The sequence below is a fragment of the Aythya fuligula genome, chromosome 5 (assembly GCF_009819795.1).
Source record: "Aythya fuligula isolate bAytFul2 chromosome 5, bAytFul2.pri, whole genome shotgun sequence".
In the NCBI taxonomy this organism is placed as follows: Eukaryota; Metazoa; Chordata; class Aves; order Anseriformes; family Anatidae; genus Aythya; species Aythya fuligula.
The window spans coordinates 52,972,529-52,991,277 of record NC_045563.1 but is presented as its reverse complement, the minus strand read 5'-3'; the positions used below and the strand labels follow the sequence as shown (position 1 = coordinate 52,991,277).

The following is an 18,749-nucleotide window of genomic DNA, read 5'->3' as shown; positions in this document are numbered from 1 at the left end:
TGTAGATAGAAGTTGAGAAGAAAAAAAAAGATGCAACTTTATACAATAATTAAATGTACGTATGGAATAATATAAAATTTATGTCCTTGTTCCAGAAAAGGTATTAGAAAAGGAAGTGGCTGAAGGCACGAATTGACAGTGACTTCTCCTGCAAGGAAGAGTCTTAGACTGGAGGAGAGGCAATATTAGTGCAGTTCCTTGTGAATTGCATCTGTTACCCTTCTCAGGTTCATGATGATATCACAGATTTATAGAATATCCCCAGTTGGAAGGGACCCACGAGGATCATCGAGTCCAACTACTCGCACCACGTAGGTCTACCAAAAAATTCAGACCGTATAACTAAGTGCACAGTCCAAACACTTCTTAAACTCTGACAGGCTTGGTGCTGTGACTACGTCCCTGGGGAGCCTGTTTCAGTGTGCAACCACCCTCTTGGTGAAGAACCTTTTCATGATATCCAAACAGTGTGACTGTCCCAAAAACAGATTCTAATGAAAATTAAGTGATAAAGTAGAGAGGGGTTGTGATGAGAGTCAGAATAATGTGCAAGAGGAATTGTTTTAATTTGGATACTGGAATAGGCTAAAGTATGATAACACCAAGTGTAAGGATTAAAAATAAATTTCTGTTCATAGAACAGGAACTCATCAATTTGAAGAGATATATGTGCAAAACGATTTGGAGCTATTATGTCCTCAGAAAATGGTTGAGGACTGCTAAAAGTAATGGAACCATGAAAAAGACAAATTCAGTCCTAGGGTGCATGAGAGAAAGCAGGTCTAAGAGAAAAGGAAGTACTTGCTTCATAGAACGTATTGATAACACCTTGCATGTTATGTATACAATTGTGATTCCTGATGTTCTGAAAAGATTTAATCTGAAAGGGAGCTTGTCCAGGATGCAGAGAATTTGCAAGTCTCTCATAGTGAAGTGCCTGTTCTATTTAGACTAGCATTTAAGTCTGAGCAAGGATATGGCCGCTTTCTGTAGACATGTTCTGGGTACAGAATAAGATAGGAATTGCACTCTATAAACCCAGTTCATACTAGCACAAGAGAGCTCTAGTATAGATATGCTAAGTATGGATTTAGTTTGGAAATTAAAGACAGCCTTTAAGCATTAGAAGAATGAGTTTTGGCACAGCCTTCCAATAACGTGTTAAAGCAAAACATTGTTGTTTTTTTTTTAAGTGGAACTTAATTGGTTTATAAACAAGTTTCTGTGACAGGTTACCTGAAATGCCAGGGTGTAGACTGTGACTGAAAAAATCTTTTCTAAACTATTTACTACCTAGCTGAGATTATGAACCTGATGTTTTCATTAAACAAATGGTATTTAACCCTTCATTAAGAATACATTGTACACATTGTGAATAATATTTGCAATCTGTTTGCTTATTTGTATCAAACACTACCTGGTCATTTTAATTCTAAAAGGATTATTTCTTTAGTCTCCAGTCCTTTGTCAGTAGCACTGCTGTCACATCATTGTTACATAGGAACTGGAACTGGCAATTTTGTGTTTGCTTTCTTCTTTCTCCTAAGAGCAGAACAGGTTAATATGCTTAGACCAGCGTGCTTTCTCAGGTGAAATCTTAAAAATATCAACTTAAATAAGTCTTATTGAGAAAAACTAACAACGATAAGAGCGTCCAGTCTAAGTTACATGAACGGGAAAACTTACTTTTTGAATGTTCCACATTTAGTGATCAAAAAGTCATTGTGCTAGTCCTTAACAGTGGAGTGAATTTCGTATTTCATGCTCTGAAAAAGAATTTTAGATAATTTACATGTCATTAAATATAATGGTGTATGTATCAGCTCTAATGATGCATGAGTTTTACTTCATGAGTAGTTTTTTTCTTTTCAGCTTATGTAACGTACCCTTGAAACCAGGTCAATAAGTAGTTGAGCCAAAAGTACACTTGCTTAGCTTGCTTTGAACTGAGTCTAAAATAATTTGAAACTGCACGTTGCCAATGAAAAGGTTATAATGCTATTCTAGGGCCATAATTCTGACTGGCAACCAAAAACAAGCAAGCAGGAAGTCTCCACTCTATCACTGGATTTGTTATTGAAATCATGTTGGGAACAGTAAGTTAACAAGGACCTTATTTAAATCATTGACATTCTTTCATTTAAAATGATGGTATTGAGTTAGTCAAGTTTCTGATTTGTAAGTATCTTCTACAGGAAGACATTATGGCGGGCAAGGTGAGGAAAGCTAGTATATAGTTTTTTCATTCATTAATTGTTTTGCTGTAGCAAAAGAACTTTGATATGCGTGCATATTATTTCTTCTGATGGCAGAGCTACACCTCAATCTTCTTTTTTAAACCATTTTAATTAGGTTAGTGTTCTTTTACCATTTCCTTTAGTAATTTTGTAAACACTGCATTCTTTCATTTGAAATAGTGGTTTTTAATCAAACCTTTCATGCTAATTTGACTACAGAATGTTTTGTACGCTTACAATGAAATGTGGCTTACAAGTGTAGTGTGAACAATTTGATTTTTAAGTCATTGAAGCAGACATTTACTTTTATGTAAATATTCTGTCTGATTTTTAATGGAATCTAAATAAATTTGTGACACTAACCACTTTTTATGTGCTGTGCATTTGCCAGTAAATACAATTTAATTTGACTTCCTTTCTCACAATATTAGTTTCCGTTCAACTGATGCATTAAAGATTGTGTATTCCTAATGATTTATAATAGCAAGTACTTATCAAAACTTTTTTACTTCATTAAATAATGCATTTTATATTGAGTTTTTATAATAAAGCTACAGGGTTAAATCAGATAGGTGATACTTTACTTTCAATTTAACTTTAACTTTTGTCATCCATTTTCTGGGTGATTGGAAGTATAGATGTAAGCATACACTTTTCCACTTAGAACTTGAACTTCAGTCCATAGGGGTTTTATATTAATTGCGCCTGCAGGTAACTGATTTAACTCCAGGCTTGCTTTGCTTACAGCAGCAATCCTCTGTGGTCTGGGTATGGCCTATACTCTATATATACACTTTTTATTTGTGCTGTGATCTAAAAGATTATAGAAGAAGCCACTATTCCTAGAGGCAGTCCCACACTTTTACCACATTAAAGCAAAATATGTATTAAGCTTTCTTAGAGATCTCTAGAAGATGATATGCTCCTAGCATGGGAATCTGACCTTGCTTTCAAACAAAAAAAAAATCTGTTCATAACTCATCTTGTCATAGATGCATTAAATGGAAGGGCCTGAGAGAGGTAGTACAAAAGTTTTCCATCTCATTAGTAGCATTCAGTTTTTAAATGGTTTATCTCGTGTGCCATCTTACTAGTCTTAAGTGGAAATTTTTATGCCTCTTTCAAAATTATACAAACAAAAATCTTCCAGCAAAATAACTATGATTTTTTCTGCATTTGAAAATATTTTTAACCTTTGAATATTTCTATCTGGAAGTAAGTGCTCTGTGCATAGGTGAGTTTGAAAGTTAATGGGGAGTCTTTTCTCTAAACTTGAAATGGAGTTGAAACAAAAGAAAAATCTAAGTGAAAGGAAAAAGAAATTAAGGCGAAGGAAGGATTAAGCAGAATAATAATTTGGGAGAATGTGGGTGTGGATAACATCTCAGAAGAAATTGGGTAGATTTCCAGCTTTCAGTATTGGAAATAGAGGTTATTTTGGAAATTGATTAAAAAAGGCGTAAGGGTGAAGAGGAGTGAGAAGCACTTTTGAAGATTTTGAACGTTTATCTGTTAGAGCTTAAAGTTTGTTCTGGATAAAATGAGGAAATTCTTGCAGTCATTAAGTGATGTTCACTAAGTAGAAAATGAAGAGGTGATTTTGCTTTTTTTTTTTTTTTTTAAATGAATGCAGTGCTTGTCGATGCAAGAGGGTATTACTTTTTAAGCATTTTTGTACTTTTAATAATAATGCTTGTCAAACTGGGTTTGGTAGTTTTAATGCAGAAGAAACCCATTTCTAAAAATTAGATTTCTGAGCTCCAGCCTGATTTTCAGATCTGTGAGCATAACAATGCCGCATAGACTTTACTTGAAATCCCCCCTCTTTTTTACTTTTTAAATTTTCAGTGTTTCTATGTATCTGTTTCAGCAAGTGTGGTGGAAGGGTAAAGAGACAAGTTGTGTTGTCTTACAATTTTAAGCAAGAAATAAAATTTTGGCTTTACTTTTAGATGAGCATTCCAGTGGTCACTAGAAATTTTAAAGAAAGATATATAATGGGTTGTTTGTGTAGAAACTATTGCTTACAGTCTTCTCAGTGCTTGCAGTTGCTTAATTGGTGTTACAACTGTTTCTGGGCCAGTCTACATGCCAATATATTGTTAGAAATGGCAATAACAGTTTTGTTACAGGGTATTAGTCATGTTATAAGACAGTGGAGAAGAGAGTTCATAAAAGTGGAAAAAAAAAAAAGAAAATTAATTTATAGTTAGTTGAATAAAACTCTCTGTTGTTGATAAAGAAGAATATGAAGTTTACCACGGAATGATGTTTGATGTATTTTAAAGTGTGAAACGACACTTTAACTGGTAAATATTTCTCTTACAGAAAGTCATGTTTATTCTGACCATTTCAAAGCCAGAATTCATGGAATATTCTTTTTGTAGTTGTGCCTGAGCTCCGTGTATTTAGTGTGCAAAGTTAAAAATGTTTTCTTTTTCTGTTTGACAGAATGTAGCAACATTTTCAGTCATTATTCCTGAATGTTAATGACAATACACTTAGCTTAATTGCAATCAAGTGTATTTTTATATACGAGAATTATAATTTCTTTCTTTTTTTTTTTTTCTTTTCACAGAGTATACTTCAAGAATGATACAATGTTAATGCTTTCTATGTACAGCTCTGTAAGGATCTTCTCTAAGGAGTTGCAATAAGACAAACACTGAGAATAATTTTTCTCCGGTACAATGTGGTGAAGGAGAGGAACTGAAATTTGTGCACTTTTTTGTACAGGCTAAGGACTTAAAATGTTTGTTATTTCGTGAGCAGAAGCAGTTCTGGAGTGAATTGAACATCTGAAAATGCGGCCATGGACTGGTTCCTGGCGTTGGATTATGCTCATCCTCTTTGCTTGGGGAACTTTACTTTTTTATATTGGTGGACACCTGGTACGAGACAGTGAGCACCCAGATCATTCTAGTCGTGAATTATCCAAGATACTTGCTAAACTTGAACGTTTAAAGCAGCAAAATGAAGACTTAAGGAGGATGGCAGAATCTCTCAGGTAGGATCTGAAAATAATTAAAACTGTTCAGAATATGGTTGTATGAAATATCAAAACTTAAAGTTTTTTTTTTTTTAACTTCACATTTAGTATATTTTAAAGTATAAGGCAGTGTTTCAGTCAGCGTTATAAATAGAAGTATGTTCCAAAATCTTTAAAGAAATTAAATAATGTTTTACATTTAATTTTGCTCTAACATAGAGTCATTAATTAATGGTGTCCAAGTGCTGTTGCCACAATACCAGTCTTCTGTAGGTGACTGATTTCTCACTGTCAACAAGTGCAATTGGTATGATATTTAAACCAATTAGAACAGCTAGCAACTTTTCTGTTTCTACACGCAGTAACTGGAAGCATTCATTTTCAAAGCGGTGAGAATTTGTATAGTTTGTTGAAGATATATGTGAACTTGTTCAAGGGGGACAAGCGCAGAGGCTTCATATGCTATAGTAGGAAACCAGAGGAGCAAAACTCAATACAATAACGTAGGGAATTGAACGGTGTTATTTATTTATTTATTTATTTATTAATCTCTAAGCGAGCTGAATTCATTTACTTTCTCTACCACAATCACATACAGGCGATTAATAAATACATGTGTCGAAGTGGTCTGACCAGAATAACCTGGGCAGACAAGGTAGACACAGGGCATTGGCTATTGAATCCTCATCGTGTCTCCTGGGTTCTTCTTGGTTGGCAATGGGAAACTCATTTTGGACTTGCCTTTTAATACTTTTCAGAGGCAGATACCATTTTGGGGCTTCTACCTCAGTATTTGGCTTTGCCCTTTATAAATCACTGGAAAAATCTGAATTGTACACATTTCTTCATTTTTCTTCTTCACTTGTTCTACAGTTCTAGTCCTGTTCTTCGTCTCGATATTTTATCTTCAGATCAGTTTACTTCTGCTCTTCATTTGAATGAAATCACACATTAATTCTCTAGCAGCTCAACGAACACCTTTCTTTTAACCCCGTTCCTTTTAACTCTGTTCTGATATTTCTTCTTGTGCGTTCTCTCTTTCATGTATATCCAGGGCTATTTGATCAGCTAGGCCGTGAAGTGACTTCCGCATCTTACTGAATTATCTTATAATTGCACTGTGTTCCTGGATTCTGAAATGTGCTGCATGCTGACAAGACTTCTTACCTTAGGCTCTGTGTTTTGAAAAATGTTTTGGATCTGTTAGCCCTGAAGACATACCTCAGCATTCATGCAGTGCAGCACAGAGGTGCACTAATGCTGCTGACCTAAGCAAAGGTGATTTTTACCTAGAGTAATATGGCCGTGAATACTTGAGTGGGCTGTAGTTGACTAAATTCAGTTAATTAATAGATGGTAACAACTACAGTGGCCAAAAGTTAAATACTTTTATTGATGAAATGGTGTAATATAGAGTATGTTGCTGTAAAGAAACATAAGAAAGGTCTTGTATTTGAATGCATAACAACAGCCTTAAATTCATTCAATATTAGAGAGTATTAGGCCACCTTAGGGTTTCTTGTCTAAGAGGGGAAATATTTGGCCCTGAATGTAAGATTACCACTCTCATGTTTTCAGCTTCCCACCTTTGGCTGACTTGAATGAGTGGTATTGCACAGTCATTGAAATATGACCATTTCAAATTACACAGTGGCTAGAAAAGAGTAAGTGCTCTTGATTTTACAGATGGCAGGGTACTCTTTTTCTTTTAAGGAGGAGGCAGTTGATTCTGTGATGCAGACATAAAATAAAGTATATTTTAGGCAGTGACGATTTTCTTAAACACCTTTCTTTTTTTCCTTGATTTTTGTACATTCAGAAAAATACTGTATTTTCAGTGCCAATTTATAAATAGTAGTTTATACCGTAGATAATTTGCCATGATTTATATAAATAAAACCATTAGTTTATTTCTAATCTAAGCATGTTAGAACAGAACATTCCTTCTCTATACTTCAGATAATTACTGCAATTTTCTAGAATTAAAGTAGTGATCCAAAACTGTCTTAACTGGACTCAGTACAGCTTCTGTGTGAATATGCTGCTGAAAGACATTTCTGAAACCTTTCTTCCTAGTGGCTCAATGTAACCACAGGAAAATTTGAAACTCTTGCACAAGAAAACCTGCAATGACTTTCAAGACCTATTTGAATAGCAGTACGCCTACACGTTCACTAGTCAGTGCTGGCTAGAAATGAGCCATCCTGGGACTGGAAGGCATAGTTTTTTAAAGGAGGTGATCTGAGACTGGCGATGTACTAGACTCTGAAGGGAATAATATATCACAACGTAAAGCCTTTTAATTATTTCTGTTGTGCAACATCCACAATGTTGTTTTTGTAGAATCTTCACAAATTGGGTTGAGATATGTTTCTTGGTCATCCTTCCATATTATTAAATCATAAAAGTGATAAAGGATTTCCGTTTCTTCTTTCTATGTTTGCCAAATAGAACAAGCAGTGTTAAAAATTGCTCTTGGATTTAAAATAGCCCATTTATAGTTTTAAATATGGCTATTTACAATGTGGCAGCAGCCAACAGACTGTGGTTTCAGTATGTGTTCTGTAAGAGATTACTGCTGCTGTGAATATATATTAAAAATAAATAAATAAATAAAATTAGAATTAGAGAAGACAACTATTACTCTAGATATAGAATATAACATACGACAGAGTTAAGCTAGCTCATGAATTTCAACATATTTGAACAGTAATTCTAGGTTAAAGTCACTAGGAATTTAAACACAAGCGTACCTAGCTGGAGCACTCTTTTATTGCTGGAGCAATACACAGGAATCTGACTAACTTTATTAGTAAACATATTTTCACATAATTAGTTAAAACTTATGCGTGGAAAAGAAGCCCCAAGTAAACTTATTTCAGTGGATGGAAGCTCTGTGAATGGCAGAAAACTACCATCATATCTAGCTGTGCCATTAATAATAGATACCTAGGGGGCAATGGACAGAAAGCAAATACGAATACAAAAACTGTATAGTTTAATAAAATTAGAAGTCATTGAAACAATTTCCATTTGGAAGTTAGAAAAAAATGGTATTTGATCTTTAATTACATGGAGACCTTAGTTATATGGTAAGATACATTTCAATATAGCACATTTCATTTGCCCATCATTTCCCATTATCATTGATTCCTGTGACTTCTCTGACTCCATACTTACATAATAAAAGAGCACAGTCCCCTGAGACGATAGAAAGTTAAGAGCTGGGCTGTGCATGGATGACATCTGGTCATCTATGCAGGCTAGCACATGGCAACAAGAAATGATCTTTCCACCTACATGCATGCAAAATCAACCATTTAAAAGTTGAGACGTGCTGTATCCATGACAAAACTTTACAAAACCTTGCTTTGCTCTCTTTTGTTTTATAACTCTTAAAAATGCATTAGATCTTGTAATTTTTCCCTGTTTGCTTTTCTCCTATGTGGGATGTATAGGGTGTAGAATTAGGGTCTAGGTCAGTGAGAAGTCTGTTTTGTTTTGTTTTGTTTTGTTAACATTTGTATGTTTGATTTCATGGTGCCTTGCAATAGTGCAAGTTGGAGCAGTCCTATCTTTGAAAATTGCTTGGATTTAAGATATTCCTTTATTAATTAAGCGCTCTTTTGTATTGCACCTCTGAGGACTTGTGGCTTCACCTCCTTTTTATAGTACATTTGGAAAGCCTTAGGTGAGAAGTTAATGTCATTTTTTCTTTTGTTAATATGCTGCTCTTTAAAAATTTTACTTGTGATCACAGAAATATACCAGTGATGCAGAAGATACATGAAATTAAAGATGTTTTGTATTGCCTGGATTTTAGAAGTTATGTGCATGATTTTTGCGGCATAATGAGATTTAGAGAATTACCATAATCCTAACATGTGTATAAACAATATTGGCGTGAGCAAATCCGGGTTAATTTTAGAAGTAGCCTACATCTCATTAGTGCAAAATAGTAATCACATGGAGTTCTTTTCTAAATTTTACTATTCTGTTTCTAGTAGAATTGAAAGAGCCTTTCAAGACCACTTACTATAGATGTCATAGGACTTGCAGCAAAAAGGGAAACCTTTACTACAAATTTTGTTTTTACTTAAAAGAGACTTGCTAAGGAGTAATAATCCAAGCAAAGTATTGCATAATGTTGTTTCATTATCATCCTGCACTGTAGTTTTACCTGAAGTTCAAATTTACGAGTAGGATTATGATAAGACTGCTGAAGACTGTTGCTGTTGTGTCTAGGTGATACAAGGCTTTTACAAGGAGAACTTAAAAAGATTACTTTTGTGATTTCTGATATTCTTAAATGGAAGCTGGAAAAGTTGTGTGTATGCTTTCATCTATCCCCTAGACTTCCTTTTTACAATAGATTAATGGTTCATAATACTCCTTTGTATGTTGCTGGAAGACATTCACATTTTTATCTTACGTTGTTTGTTAGTCGTACCCTCTCCTGCCAGATATGCCTGGCAGTGTAGGAACCAGCAATTTCAGAGTTCTCTTCAGGGAAACATAGAATCTTGTTAAATGTATTCATACTGTGTTCATATTACTAATATGTCACATTCCATTTATATTTAAGGATATATGTTTACTCCCTTGAGTCTGTTAACTATTAAATTTTGTGGAAAATGCAATTGTTTTAATAAGTACAATAACCTATTTCTTATCTGAATAGGAGAAAGTGTTACAAAGTGGAATGGGAGTGAAAAAGGGCAAAATGTAGTTAAAAAAAAAAAAAAAACACAACAAAAAACGAGAAGTACTGGTATTTCTAGACACTATTTTCATATTTTAGAGTGTAGCTTCAGAGCAAAGAATTACAATATATTGATTTTGAAAGAGCAGTATGACTGCTTTAACGTTGTTGGAGCTGAGGCTGGGACAGAATCCAACCTCAGGATCAATTAATCACATGCAAATCTATTAAAGCACTTCTGTCAATTACTCTGAGCAGTTTTGGGCCCAATAAGCCTGTAGAACCTGGTAAGCATTGAAAGGTACTTGGATACAAGAATATGTTTAGGTTGACAAAATTTAAAATATTATTTTAAAATATTTTCTATTAGCTCTATTTAAGTGTCTCATGTTCAAAGCTGAGGTCATCTCACAGGGCCAAGGAGTGAAGGAGAAAATAATTGTCTTATGTGGTATGCATCTCTGGTCTTTCTATTTTATTTTATTTTATATTTATTTTTGGTGCAATTCTGAACTAAGGGAAGGGACACATCTTCAGGGGATATAAATCAGCACTGATCAGGGCCATGCTGATTTAAATTGACTAGGGAGCCTGCTCACTCTTTATTTGCAGGTAACCTTGAATATTTTCTTTCAGTTTTATTTACTGAGGATGTTTTTATCTTAGAAGGGTGAAGTGACAGCTGAAATTCCCTTTGTTTGTTTGTGTGTGTTAGTAGTCATTAATAATCAAACATAATTTCCTTCTTGTAGAAAGAAGAAATGCCAAACACAATGTGGATTTAGTTATTTATAGGCCTTCCAGTGCCACACAAAGAACTCAGAAAGATATAAATAAAAGAATGAGAAAATGTGTGAGCTTTTGAAATCTTACATTTTTCCTTTTGCTGGTAAATTAATGTTAACTTTTAAATACATAAGAAATAGAAAAAGATTAACATATTTTTGTAATTTTTGGGTCAAATTTATTTACAAGCATTTTAGAAAATATGGCAGTTAAATTTGAAGTCACTACATTACATTGCTGAGTGCTTCTTTTTGCTTTCAGAGACTCAGGTTAGAGATGCTACTTTACCATTGTCCCACTGTTACATAAGGTGATGAGAAAATGGCCTCAGTGATATGGCTAGTGTACACAGATTTCTTTTTTCTGTCTTGGAGTGCAGCTGGGTTAGTAAACAAGGGCAAAGCAGAAACTGTTTACCTTTGTAACAATTCCTCTGATATTGAAAGCTATACAGCAATATTTTTATTTTCTATGAGTTTATTATGGAAAAGATCATTTGTATTTACTTCAAAATGGTGGGAAGCGGTATGCAAAAATCACAACTTGTAAGTACTGAGAAAAATAATTCAAACAGAACTGCTATTTGATGTACTATCATGGCTGCCCATGTGAGTGGATTATAAATCTGTTTATTTTGTATTTATAACTTAATTTACAATGTTATTATAGCAATAAATGAAGGGTATGTGCTAGAAGCTTTCTGACATATTCTTTTATTGTTGTTAAGAACAGTCATAATTTAGATTAACTCACTTTAAACTCAAATCTCAAAAGTTAAGGAGAAAGTCAATTGTCAGGGTGGATTTTGGTATGAAAACTTATGCATATGTTTTTCAACAGGAGTTCTTATGAATAAGTGTGTGTTATTCATAGGACTGTCTGCACTGGAAGTTATCTGCATAGATGCCATGAGTATAGATAAGGATTGCAATTCAAACACTTTTCCCTCAAATGTTGCCTTATCTCCAACTCAGTAGATGTACTTGTAGAGGGCAGTAACAAGAAAGCTGAACTCGTTGCAGAGAAGAACCTTTTCCTTAATTTTGAGACTGGATGAAAGTGAGGAAGACAGCAATTCCAAGTCTGATGAGGTAACAGATTAAGAGATGAAACTTCAAAAAAAAAAAAGTTATTTTAGTTTTATCCCAAAATGATGTAATTAAAAAAAAAAATCCAAACAACTAGCTTAGGAGAATCCCTCCCTGCTGCCATCTTAGCTCTTTTTATCTGACAACATAAGTATTGTAAACATTTTTATTGCAGTATGCCAAAGCAAGTTAAAATTTAAATGGCATGTAATTTTCTTCTTTAAAATTTGAATTATATCAGATGACCACAGTTACTGTGCTTCTTTCATGTTATCCATCCATCTGTAGGATCTAATTGCTACTTTAGCAGACTGACTTTATGTTCAGACGATTTATAGGCTGTCTGAGGATTTCCTGTGGTAACAATTTTATATCATTTACCTTAACATTCTTCACAAATTCTACATTTAGGGAACTGAAATTATACAAGATAAGCCATTCCTTTTTTCCTTGAAACTTTGCAGTAATTTTGTGGTTAGGTGTCCTATCACAATCCAAAGTGTGATACCAAGTTGGTGGATCACAAATAGATTCCAACTTTGTAGTTTTAAACTACTGAAAGAACTTAAATAAGTTTCAGTATGTATTTAAGGGTTGATTTGTATTGTTTTGTGCATGGCAATACAATATCATAACTTGGTATAGCATCTTACTATGTATTTGCTTTAGAATCAAATTTACGAATATGTGGTTTTTGCCTGTTCATTCAGGAGGAGTATATTTTGGGAGTACACATATTTCAGCTTAGAATATTTTCTCTAGTTTTGTCATGCTTGCTTCCTCAGTGCATAAAAATACAGATATATGACCAGTTACTGATCACTCCTTTTTATTTACCATGGTAGAATGAACGGTGAGAGCTTTAAAACCCAAACAAATATCTTGCACTCATTTAATTTGCTTCTAATATGGAGTTTTGATTGTAGATTTTTTAAAATAAATTTGTCAGATTGCATAACCTTCTTTTTTACCTTTCCCTCCCTACTCTGAAAAAAGGGCATTAATGCTATGCTTCATTTTATATACCCTTCTGATGCTCATGTTAGATATTTATCCCTTTCAAATGTTTAAGTGATAATGGATTTTTCATCAGCACCAAAATTTATGTTGATATTTAACCATCCAGATCTGACAGACATTAAAGTTAATGACAACCTCCTAAAGATCCTACTGAAATGCAATTTCGGTTTTAGGGTGAAGATACTCCCTCTGGCACTTATTTTCTCTATGCTAGAGGCATCTTTGATCTGGCAAAGGATCTCCCCTTTTTGCGTCTTGAAATTCTGAGTATATGTGTGTGGAGAGAATCTCTCTTTATGATCTTTATGATACTATTGTGTTTGTGATGAATGAAGAACTATTTTCATGTTCTCTAAGAATTCTGTATTCCTCATAGTTCTAGGAACTTTTCATTACATATCTGCTTCCTCTTTTCCTATGCAAGATCAGCTCTTTAAAAAATCTTACAAAAAGCTGGAATAATTTATATCCCTCAGGTCCACCAGAAGTTTCATTTTTGCATAGACGAAAGGGTTTATGTTTTTCCCTCCATTCATTTTTAATTCACGAGGTAAATAGAAGGTGGTATCTAATTTTTATTCCTCAACAGTTTCAGTTTATTAATTTGTGGATTCAATTTGAGATGATAAGCAAATCTCTGTAATACCCTCAGGGCTGATTGGTGGCTTACAGGTTTTAGGATAAGCACTTCCATGCTTCTCCTGTGCTCATATACCAGAATTTTCACAAATGGCTGTCACATTTTTTAGTACTGTTTCAGGTCACCAGCATTTGAGGTAACTAGAATTGTCAAGAAAAATTATCACGATGATGCATTTGAGAAGCTAGGATCTTGTACTCAGTCCAAAAAAATACATTGAAATCATCTTGTGATTATACGTGGGAAGACTAACTTAAAAGGCAGAGTTGCAGTGTTGGAACCCTGGTTCTCTAGCAATACATAGCCAGCATTCCAGACTAGAATGATCACAGAATCACAGAATTTCTAGGTTGGAAGAGACCTCAAGATCATCGAGTCCAACCTCTGACCTAATGCTAACAGTCCCCACTAAACCATTTCCCTAAGCTCTACATCTAAACGTCTTTTGAAGACTTCCAGGGATGGTGACTCCACCACTTCCCTGGGCAGCCTGTTCCAGTGCCTCAAAACCCTTTCAGTGAAGAAGTTCTTCCTAACATCTAACCTAAAACTCCCCTGGCTCAACTTAATCCCATTCCCCCTCGTCCTGTCACCAGGCACGTGGGAGAACAGGCCAACCCCCACCTCGCTACAACCTCCCTTGAGGTACCTATAAAGAGCGATAAGGTCGCCCCTGAGCCTCCTCTTCTCCAGGCTGAACAAGCCCAGCTCCCTCAGCCGCTCCTCGTAGGACTTATTCTCCAGGCACCTCACCAGCTTTGTCGCCCTGTTTGATCTTCCTGTGTGAAAATAATAAGTACCCAGAACTTGAATCTTGTAAAGGAACACCCCTCAATTAGCTTTGCTTGTGTGCCAGTCAGTCTAGCAAATGGTCATGTTTATCCTGTTTCTTACAGGAGAAAAGTTGAGCTGCTGCAAATACTGCTTTCATATGTAGGGCCTAGGATTGTTATCCTCAGTAAGGGGAAGCCTTGTAAACAGCGCAACACTAGGCTGAATCTATGCACTATGTTATATACTTTTTCCCATGAACCCAAGGTTTTAAAATCTTATTTTATGTTAATATATTTAATTTCTTCTGGTTTAAAAAAATGCCAAGAACTTTATCAGCAAAACAGCATGGAACAAAATGGGAGGAGAGCTGAATTGTTCACACAGATAATTTAGCAAATATCACTTACATTTATAAATCATAATTTCTTTATTTTCTGTATCCTAGGATACCAGATGGTCCCATTGATCAGGGACCAGCTGCAGGAAAGGTACATGCTTTAGAGGAGCAACTTTTAAAGGCCAAAGAACAGATAGAAAACTATAAGAAGCGGCCAGGAGATGGTTGGTAGATACATTTTCTTTTACTTCTCAAATTAGTTTTGCCATTGCATATCTAATGTATTAGTACTAATTACTAATGTATTCATTAAAAAAAAAAAAGCGCTACAAATACTGATCCTTTTATGTTTCTTCCTTTTTTTAATTTTAATTTTAACAGGAGGCCTTGGAAAAGACCATGAAATACTGAGGAGAAGGATTGAAAATGGGGCTAAAGAACTTTGGTTTTTCCTCCAGAGTGAATTAAAGAAGTTAAAAAAACTAGAAGGAAGTGAGCTGCAAAGACGCATTGATGAATTTCTGTCTGATCTGGGTCATCAGGAAAGGTATTTGTATTAGTTGCTTCTGCATTTATATTGGAAGGACTGTGGATTGACTTAAGTAAGTAAAATACTGATGTACTGCTTTAAAAATTTCATAGGATAAATTACTGGTGTGATGTTACTGGCTAAAATAGCATGTCTGAAGCATGAAAATAAAATTATAACTTTATTTAATGGGATATAATTTATATATTCAGCTTATGTCACTGTAGCTTAGAGTATGACCCTTTAACTTGATATTTGGTTTTTAATTGGAAGACTTGTGTCTCAGAATGCCAGTTGAAGCTTTTCAATTGCATCTATCTGTATGTATACATGTACATGTATTTGAACATACAGCAAAACCATGAGAAAACGTTCAAAATATTTCTTTTTGATATTATAAAAATCACGTCATATATTATCTGATCATAAATACTAGAATATAAGTTCCATTGATTGTGGGGATATTATATAATTATAATTACTTTAAAATTGGGTAAGATCTTAATTTCAGGACTAATTGTCATTATGAAAATTCACTTTTCCCCTTAATTAAAACTTAACAGAGAATATATCAAATAGAAATTACCTTTGCTTAAGTTTTCATTATTATGTTGGAATTGTATTTTCAGTTGTTGATCTTTGGCCTCCACATTGTTGATATACCTTTTGTTGAAATATCATTGTTGAAATACCTAAAACATTCGGTGTAAGTCTTGTTCATGCTCAACAAAATTATTTCAAGAAGTGTCAAAAATTAAGTAAGATCTCTGTAAGCCAATTACATTTAAAATGTTATGTTCCCAACAGGATTTCAGTGGCAATTTCTGTCTTGTTAGTAAATAGTCAAAAGAAAATTTTGGAGTTAACTAAATATACCACCTTAAACAAGTATCTCTCCCCCAAAATCTGAGAGATCTGCATGTTTGAACATCGGTACTAAAGCATGAGCCTTTGAAAATATTACTGTAGTAAAAGGAAAACCTGGTAAGAAATTTTTGGAAGTCATGTAAACAATATTAAAAAAACAGATAAGTTTAAAAATATGAGTTTGATCATTAGTGTGGGCAAAGACTTCAATCTATTTAATTTTGTAATTTAATCTTTCAAACCCCAGAATGTCACAGATTGATGGAGTTTAAAGTGAGAAGGGACCATTCAATTATCTAGAGTTATTATCTGTATAAAATAGGCCATTATGTTTCATTTAATTATTTCTCTGCTGAGTGCAATAATGCGTGTTTGACTGAAGTAGTGCTTGGCCAAGCAGTATTTTCTGAAAACCTCAGATCTTCCATTGAACAGTCAACCAACAGAGAAGCTGCCACATCCTTATCGTTTCAATAGTTATTTCTACTCAGAAATGTTTGCTTGCCTCCAGAGAAGTTATTTTCTCTTAGGTTCGTGGGCTGCAGGTCATTGATTTTTGACATATCATTTAAACTGTGTGTGCTGAAACTGGAGCACATTGTATTATGGCAAACTTACTGATATCCATCATGGGGACCAAATCACTGCTGTACACATTACTGATGTGTTTATATACTCTAGATTGCAGCAGGCAGTAGTGACAGTGGAATCTTGAATATTGTTTTGATGCCAGAATATTTTTATGTCCCTACCTCCCAGGATGAATCTTTCTCTTACTCCTTTCCTTCCAGCACCGATGACTATTAATTCACTAAGACCAACTTTCAAGTTATCTTTATTTCTGTCTGACAGCCTTATCTTCATATCCATCTTTACTTAAGGATGAGATGAAACTCCTGGTAGAAACACACTTCTTTACACTGCATATTAAAATTGTACATTGTAGACCTCTCAAAATTTTAAGTCCCACCAAAGAAGTCTGTGTTACTTGAAGAAGTTTGTATATATGGTACAGTGAATAACAGCTGTGCTTTTTTTTAAACAATTTTCTTGTTGAATAAGATCAGTCTTTACATGGTGTTTATCAAAAGAAGAATGTCATGAAGTCTGTTGAGTCTTAGAAGCAGATCTGTGTAGAATTTCCTGTGTAGTGAGGTCCCCAAAGAATTCTGATGTTTTTTAAGTGAAAACCAAACAGCCAGAAACTGTTTCAAAGATAAATAAATAAAATGTAGACTAATTTTTTGAAATATGGAAATTCAAAACAACTGTAAGAGAAAATATACAAAAATGTTCCTACAGTATTCAGTCTGTGTACTTGGTGTATTTGCAACATTGGCTTCAGGTAGAAAAAAGATCTTGTGCTGCAGAATGCACCTCTTGGTTGCATCTATTCCTTAGAAAGTTCATTCTTTCACCTTTGAAGTCTGTCTCCCCCTTTCATTTTAGTCTCAGTCTTTCCTAAGCTACAGGAAGATTCCTGGCTCCTTGTGTGCACATCTTTCAGCCTGTGCAGCAATGCTGTTTATGGGATGTCCTTTTTCCTTAGGATGCACTGTAGCTACCCAGTCTCTTTTTCCCTACACACAGTCCATATGATCTTTTTCCTAAAAAGGAACGTAAATTTACAACGAGCAAGTCAGATGCTGTCACTCACTCTGAGACTCACTGGAATTTGGCTGTTTTGGTAATTGCTGATTGAAAATATTGCCTATATATCTGAGATAAATGAAATACTGTACGTTAAGCTGGTATTGCTACATTTATATATATACATAAATTTACTTACATATTTTGTTACGTATAATAATATTTGGGTTAGAAAGCTTAGGGTTAAGTGTAAGTACTTAGGGAAGTTTCTAGTGTCTTCATTATGTGGGAAAGTGGATACAGGGGTAGAAATTCATGCAGTGACAAGATAGCTATCTAAGCAAAGCAGCTGATTTTTCTTATTGCTTGTGAGGAAAACTTTTGTCATATTAAAAATTTGCTTGCTTTTAGAGATGATAGACTTAAAGATGGTTTCTGTGTCTCCAGCTATCTAGTATTGGAGTTCTTTGGTAACCTTAGTGGTGTTGTGCAAATGGTCTGTTGCTAACATGATAGCACTTCTACTGTCTGATACCTTAAATGCTATTTCTTGGCTCTACCCTAGGGGTTGTGTAGATTTTCTCACTAAGGGTGCCAGTCTTGATAGATGTTTTAGTCTAGTATTTCACTACTTAGTCTGTTTCAAAAACAACGTAGTCCAGTGCAGAGTTTCCTGTGTTGGTATATGTAATTATATTATTGTAGTTGCCATAGGGAAGAGGGTCTTTGAGAGTAGCTTCATCTTAACAGTGGAAAGACTATTTGATATAGAGTTAACAAAAAAGAAAAGATTAATCTACTAGTTGCCATGACTGTATCCTATGTTGGCTTTCTGTTGTTTGCCAAGTGGCTGTTACCATGTTTCATTCCTTCTCATCCTGTTGAACAGTTGTCATCATTGTATTTGTGGTAGCTGGCCAAGGTTTGATGCATAGTGTTGGGCATATTTTCACATTATTTCAGTTTGGTGGAACATCTAACATCTTTTTTCCTCTGAGTTTTTATTTATTGATGTGCAGCAGTGTCTAGGATATTTATACGTGATTTTGCCATGCAGCTAGAATAAATGCCTAGACTTTAAAAACATGATAAAAATGACCCCTCACGCCCCCGCTTTTTTTTTTTTTGTGTGTGTGTGACAATCAAATGCAGATGAAATACAGAGCCAGATTCCTTACTCCACTCTGCTT

General features: G+C 34.5%; 1 protein-coding gene across 3 annotated transcripts in view; it reads left to right on the top strand.

Annotated features, from left to right (window-relative positions):
• Positions 1–18,749, top strand: part of FUT8 (fucosyltransferase 8) — a 91,120-nt gene that overhangs the window by 34,590 nt on the left and 37,781 nt on the right. For 2 of the 3 annotated variants that reach the window (XM_032189178.1, XM_032189177.1), the window contains exons 3-5: positions 4,816–5,244; positions 14,682–14,797; positions 14,955–15,120. In XM_032189178.1, coding sequence (XP_032045069.1) covers positions 5,042–5,244; positions 14,682–14,797; positions 14,955–15,120 — 485 coding nt within the window. In that variant the 5' untranslated portion in view covers positions 4,816–5,041. Of the gene's footprint in view, positions 1–4,815; positions 5,245–11,691; positions 11,806–14,681; positions 14,798–14,954; positions 15,121–18,749 lie in introns of those variants that run through there. The other variant, XM_032189179.1, reaches the window with a different exon arrangement.